We start from the raw sequence: 4,955 nt of genomic DNA, 5'->3' as shown, positions 1-4,955 counted from the left end.
TAATAGGTTTTATGGTTTCATTCTTTACAAGCAATCCAAATTCGATTTTCATGTTCTTAGAATTCGAATTTACCTTTAGTTTTAGTAGATTGTTGAAACCGGACCACCAAGAGAATTAACCTCAAGCTGGGCAGGAACGCGAGCTGAACACGAGCTGGCCTGGATGCGAACGGATTGAGGTTGGAGACGCGAGCAGCTGATCGTCGAACGGGAGCTGTTGCAGTCGGGATCGCGAACGGAGAGCTTGCAGTCTGGAACGCGAGCTGTCCTTGATGCGGGATGGAGCTGAGTTTGTCTAGGATCAGAAACGCCTTGGGGCTGGAGCTGATCAGGTGGACACGAGCTGGAACGGAGTCGCGAACGGATTAGGGTTCGTCGGTATCGACGGGTTCGGATTAGGGTTTTAAAGTAAATCGGCGAGCACTGTATCTGTGCGTGAGGGCGCGTCGGTGGTCAGATCGACAAGCGGTTTGCACTGACTGATTTCGGCAAGGGCTTCGATTTGATATCTTGATCGTTTTTTGGGTCCTCACGGTTTGGGAGAACGACCTCTTTGAAGTTCCGAGGCAGATTACTTTTCGTTTTAGGGTTTTAGGGTTTTGTTGATTTGGTTTTAGGCTCAGGGTGTTAGAAGCTATCGTGCTAATAACGTGTTATGAACTTAAGGTTTAGGAATCTGTAAGTTGTGTGTATTATTACTCAATCATAAGGTGCCCTTATATATGGGAGTTACAAAAAGATAAAAGGAAATACATAAATATGGAAAGTGTACAAATACAAGGAAAAGAAAATAGGGTTCCCTTTTTTCTAAAGCCTAAGCCACCTTTCTCTCCTCTTCATGCGGCCGCCTCTCTCTCTGGGATTAGGCCGTCTCTCTCTCGGTATTGTACCGGTTATGGACCGGGTCGGTTATGGATATCCATCATATCGTTTATAACATTTTCTACGATTTTGCTACCTTTTTTAAAGATTGATGCATTTACTATTAGTCTCATGAGAAAAGGGTCTACTTGTTACTGTGTAGATGAAAAGAAAATGGAGTTTGAATAAAAAACTGCAGAGCTTAGCAAAGGAGAATACAAAGCGTAAGTAGAACAATGCTCTGAACATTAATACGAAAAATAAGAACAATGTTGAACTGTTTGAAAGAAAAAAAAATCCATTGTGCCTTGTATGTTAAGAAGTCACTATCCTTGATTATGATTAAAATCATATAATTTCCTTGTTTATTCTCTCATAAATGATATTTTATTGTTTGTTCAAGGATGTCGAATTGTCATTCTAGTGATTAATGTTATTCAAGTTTTACCAAAAATAGTCATGGATAAACGTTTCTTATAAACTTAATGATTATTGACATAAAGTATTTGATTCTATTGTTTCTTTTGGCAATCTGAAGTATATTATTATAACTTTTTAAAAATAGTTATAATAATAAATCTTCAACATGTATATATATATTTCATAACATTCACAATAGCTAGGATTTATCTGTATCATATTCTAACAAACAATTTATTATCAATATGTCTATTTTTTTTAATAAAAATTTGATATATTAATTTACAGAATCCATACTCTCTGAAATCAAATCCCACATTTATTAAAAAAATATATTAATTAATTATCTGATCAAGAGATGTTATTCATTCTATAGTCTATCTAGTTTTGTTTGGCAATTCTTGAAAAGGAATTAAATTAAAATAATAATCTCCCATTTAAAACCGGAAAGCAATCTTTAAACGGTGGGTTTGAATCTCTGTTGAGCAGAAAAGAAGCTGCCAAAAAGAAGATCCAAGTCAATCATCTTCTTTTTGCATCAACACAAAATTAGGGTTTATCGTAAACACAACCCCCAGAAGCTCCCTTATTGTGTGTGGAAGAATCTAATATCTCTCTGATTCAGACAAATCTCTCTCTCTCTCTCTCTCTCTCTAACAAGACCCGTATCTCTCCTCTACTGATATTCCGACAAAGCTTAAACCTTTATATGCAAGTGAAGCGTGTTCCTTTCTGCTTAAAAAAAAAAAGATTCAATTATTTTTTTTTTTGTCTTATTATTTCGTTTGACTAATCTCCGCAGGCTCAAAAACTCCGATGAATTCACATCTCTTCCGCGTAATCTGCATCCTCCACTCCGTAATCGCGCTCACGAGCGGAACCCTGATGATGTTCTACACAGAGAAAGCATCCATCTTTGGCCACGGCAGCGACATAGCCAACAAGCTCAAAGGCTCAACGCCTCACGACGAGCTGCTCATCCAGATCTCTCAGTCCTTCTCCGGTTTGCTTCTCTTTGCGATCGGTTTGGTGCTTTTCATGGTGTCCTTTGTGAAAGACAGAGACTTTCATAGCTTCTTCGCCGGAGGGTCTGTGATTCTCTATGTGCTTATGGCGTTATGGAGAGTTATGTTTGAGTGGAAGATTGAAGATCTCGCCTTTGAGTGTCCCAAGCAAGCTCTTGGTGATATTGCCTTGGCTGTCTCTTGGGTTTTCTTCCTTGTTTATAATTGGAGGGAGAAGTATGATTGATTGATGTTTTTTTTTTTATGTGGGCTTTGATACAAAGTGGTTAGTGAAATCTTTAGATCAAAACCATTGTTGGTTTCATAGCTTTTTTTTCAGAAGATCAAAAGTGTGAAAAGTTGGATTCTGTAGTTTTTAGCAGCCTCGGACCGGATGATTGAGAAAGTATTAAAAGGTGAAGCAGAGAAGCCTTTCCCTAATGCTTTCACATAAGCTTCTTTGAGAGTCCATAGCTTTATAAACTCCTTACGCTGAGCCTCAGTACCTGCTATACTTGACATAAACTTAACTTCTTCAGACGAGTAAAATCTCTTTGCAAGTGATAACACATCGTTTCTCATCTTCCTTGTCTTGTCTTCAACGTCAATACCAACCGGAACGTTTACTGTTACTCCACAGGCTATCAATGAATCCGTGTGTGAGATGTTGAACTTCAGTTTAGGATAATTAGTAGTAGTATCAACCTCCCCATCTACTTCAGGCTTTCCGTACAGGTTCTTCTTGAACTTCAACGATCTTGGATCCACCACAGTGTCGTTGTTGTTGTTTGTCTGATATCTTGCCACTGTGGTTCGAACCAAGGTGCGAGCAAGCAATGCATTCTTCTTCTTAAGCGCATCACTTTGCATTCCAAAGATACTATCTTTCTCCTGTTGTGAGAGAAGCTGAGTGTAGTGTTTTAGAAGAGACTCGCTCTTCACTTCGTTTGGTAACATATACCAGAGATGAGTTTGCATCCGAGATGGAAGTTGCAGAGGAACCAGAGAAGATAACATCATACCGATTCTCATACGGCTGAGCCAACAGACTCATCCCCGCCATTAATGGGACGACCTTTTCTTCGTTGTGATCGCTCTTGGAAGTTTTATAATGGGCCTGGCCCATTTAGACCAAGAACATGGGTCCATAACTCAATTTGATGCTTGTGTGCTTGCCTTTGACATGTAAATATTTCTACCTTCAACTATCTTGCAACCCTTGTAGTTTTAGCGTAAATCTAAGAGGATAAAGGCTAAAATCCATTACATGACATCATAGAGACTAGAGAAGTCGTAAGAGCTCATAGACGAGCCAACCTCAATTTTTTTGTTCACATGCCAGTTTGATTAAAGGAACAAGATGGCATCTCTACTCTTAAATATTTATGGAGATTTTTAGTAATCAAGTCACCAAACCTTAAAAACGAAAAGATTTTTGGGCATGGAGGCAAGACAACTGAAACTAATACGTAGATATATAATATGATGTATTAGTGGATAAGGGACCATAAAACCATTACATCACACACCATGCTAGAGAGTAATAAGAGATATGAGCTCAATAGATGAACTCACATCAACTTTTATTCATATTACATTTAAGAGGAAAAGAAAAAGAGAAATGGCCCCTTTTAAAATGTGTATTTAGGAGCTTTATTAATTGGGGCAGCAAGTGCAGTTGACGCAGCTGCAGCTAGAGCCACACTTGCATTGGCACCCGTTCTCTTCTGCACCATTAACGTCCATGATCATGGCTTCCTTGTAGCTGCAACACAAAATTAAATTCATCATAAACATAACCATCACCAAAAGTCCATAACCGCAACCATCATCTACAATTACCTCTCCTGAGTCTCGACGATGTCGAAGGTGTAGCTGGTTCCCTTCTTCCTGCAAATTAAAGATATATAAAACATAGGTTAATCACTATATAAGAGCATAATAATAAAACATAAGATTTATTCAAAAAAAAAACGTAAGATTATCAAAATAATAAAAAAGATATTGAGAGTAAACTTACACGCACTGGGTCTTGTCAGCACAGTCGCAGTTTCCGCACGAAGACATGATTTGATCTTGGAAAAAAACTTGAAAGTTTTTGAGTTCTTTTCTTGTGTGTGTGTGTTTTGTTGTTTTGCTTTGTGATTAGAGCTTTGGTTGCTATGCAATTTATAGATGGATAGAGAGTTGAGCATCTCTGCCAATTATGGTGAAAGCCGAATCTTTATGGGTTACGGAGAAGAGAAGCCTTTCGTTGCCAACCTCTCGTGTCCATTTCACTCTTTTCCCCACTATATTTATTCCATTATTCCTCCATTTTTATAATTTAACCCATTTGGAATAATGGATTACCAAATACTCAAACTAAAATATTTCAATCTTACTGTTTGTTGCTTGTTAGAAAAATTACCCAATATCGATGAGATGAAGATGGAATTAGACAACTAAAAGATTTAAGAAAAAGACTCTTTATAATTTTGGAAAGGGTTTACAAAGATTTTGTTTTGAGAACTCTCTCTTACAAATGTTTTCTCTCTTTGTTTTCTTGATGTGGGATGATTACAAATGGTGCCAAGCACCCCTATTTATACAAGTGGAGGAGCACACTCCAACAAGTTCTAGATTTCTCTAAATTATTATTTATTTCAAAATATCTAACTCCATAACTTT

At 37.7% G+C, this 4,955-nt stretch overlaps 3 protein-coding genes across 4 annotated transcripts; 1 reads left to right on the top strand and 2 right to left on the bottom strand.

The window, feature by feature from the left end:
* The first annotated feature begins 1,715 nt into the window (after window positions 1–1,715).
* LOC106343381 lies at window positions 1,716–2,587 on the top strand. 2 transcript variants are annotated; one of them, XM_013782574.1, is made up of 2 exons: window positions 1,716–1,996; window positions 2,084–2,587. In XM_013782574.1, the coding sequence occupies exon 2, from the start codon at window positions 2,098–2,100 to the stop codon at window positions 2,530–2,532; it is 435 nt and encodes a 144-aa protein (XP_013638028.1). In that variant the 5' UTR covers window positions 1,716–1,996; window positions 2,084–2,097; the 3' UTR covers window positions 2,533–2,587. The 2 variants fall into 2 exon arrangements, with proteins under 2 accessions (XP_013638028.1, XP_013638027.1); XM_013782573.1 differs by having other exon boundaries at window positions 1,721–1,992; window positions 2,084–2,583.
* On the bottom strand, window positions 2,539–3,561 carry LOC106343380 (4'-phosphopantetheinyl transferase gsp-like). The gene has a single exon (XM_013782572.1). The coding sequence runs from the start codon at window positions 3,315–3,317 to the stop codon at window positions 2,622–2,624; it is 696 nt and encodes a 231-aa protein (XP_013638026.1). The 5' UTR covers window positions 3,318–3,561; the 3' UTR covers window positions 2,539–2,621.
* Window positions 3,562–3,738: 177 nt separating this feature from the next.
* On the bottom strand, window positions 3,739–4,499 carry LOC106343382 (metallothionein-like protein type 3). The gene is made up of 3 exons (XM_013782575.1): window positions 4,306–4,499; window positions 4,128–4,175; window positions 3,739–4,050 (listed from the first exon to the last, which is right to left on the bottom strand). Exons 1-3 carry the CDS (start codon window positions 4,350–4,352, stop codon window positions 3,942–3,944), a joined length of 204 nt encoding a protein of 67 aa, XP_013638029.1. The 5' UTR covers window positions 4,353–4,499; the 3' UTR covers window positions 3,739–3,941.
* Between the last annotated feature and the right edge of the window lie 456 nt (window positions 4,500–4,955).

This window comes from Brassica oleracea, chromosome C5 (assembly GCF_000695525.1).
Source record: "Brassica oleracea var. oleracea cultivar TO1000 chromosome C5, BOL, whole genome shotgun sequence".
Taxonomy (NCBI): Eukaryota; Viridiplantae; Streptophyta; class Magnoliopsida; order Brassicales; family Brassicaceae; genus Brassica; species Brassica oleracea.
This window is presented reverse-complemented; position numbering and strand designations above follow the sequence as displayed.

What these genes read in the sequence shown, in the direction of transcription:
- LOC106343381 (XM_013782574.1), top strand. Translation starts at nt 2,098, where the DNA reads ATGAATTCACATCTCTTCCGCGTAATCTGCATCCTCCACTCCGTAATC.
- LOC106343380 (XM_013782572.1), bottom strand. Translation starts at nt 3,317, where the DNA reads ATGAGAATCGGTATGATGTTATCTTCTCTGGTTCCTCTGCAACTTCCA.
- LOC106343382 (XM_013782575.1), bottom strand. Translation starts at nt 4,352, where the DNA reads ATGTCTTCGTGCGGAAACTGCGACTGTGCTGACAAGACCCAGTGCGT. An exon ending in GCTGACAAGACCCAGTGCGT is followed by an intron (nt 4,176 to 4,305) that starts GTAAGTTTACTC and finishes TTTAATTTGCAG; the next exon opens with GAAGAAGGGAACCAGCTACA. An exon ending in ATCGTCGAGACTCAGGAGAG is followed by an intron (nt 4,051 to 4,127) that starts GTAATTGTAGAT and finishes TTTGTGTTGCAG; the next exon opens with CTACAAGGAAGCCATGATCA.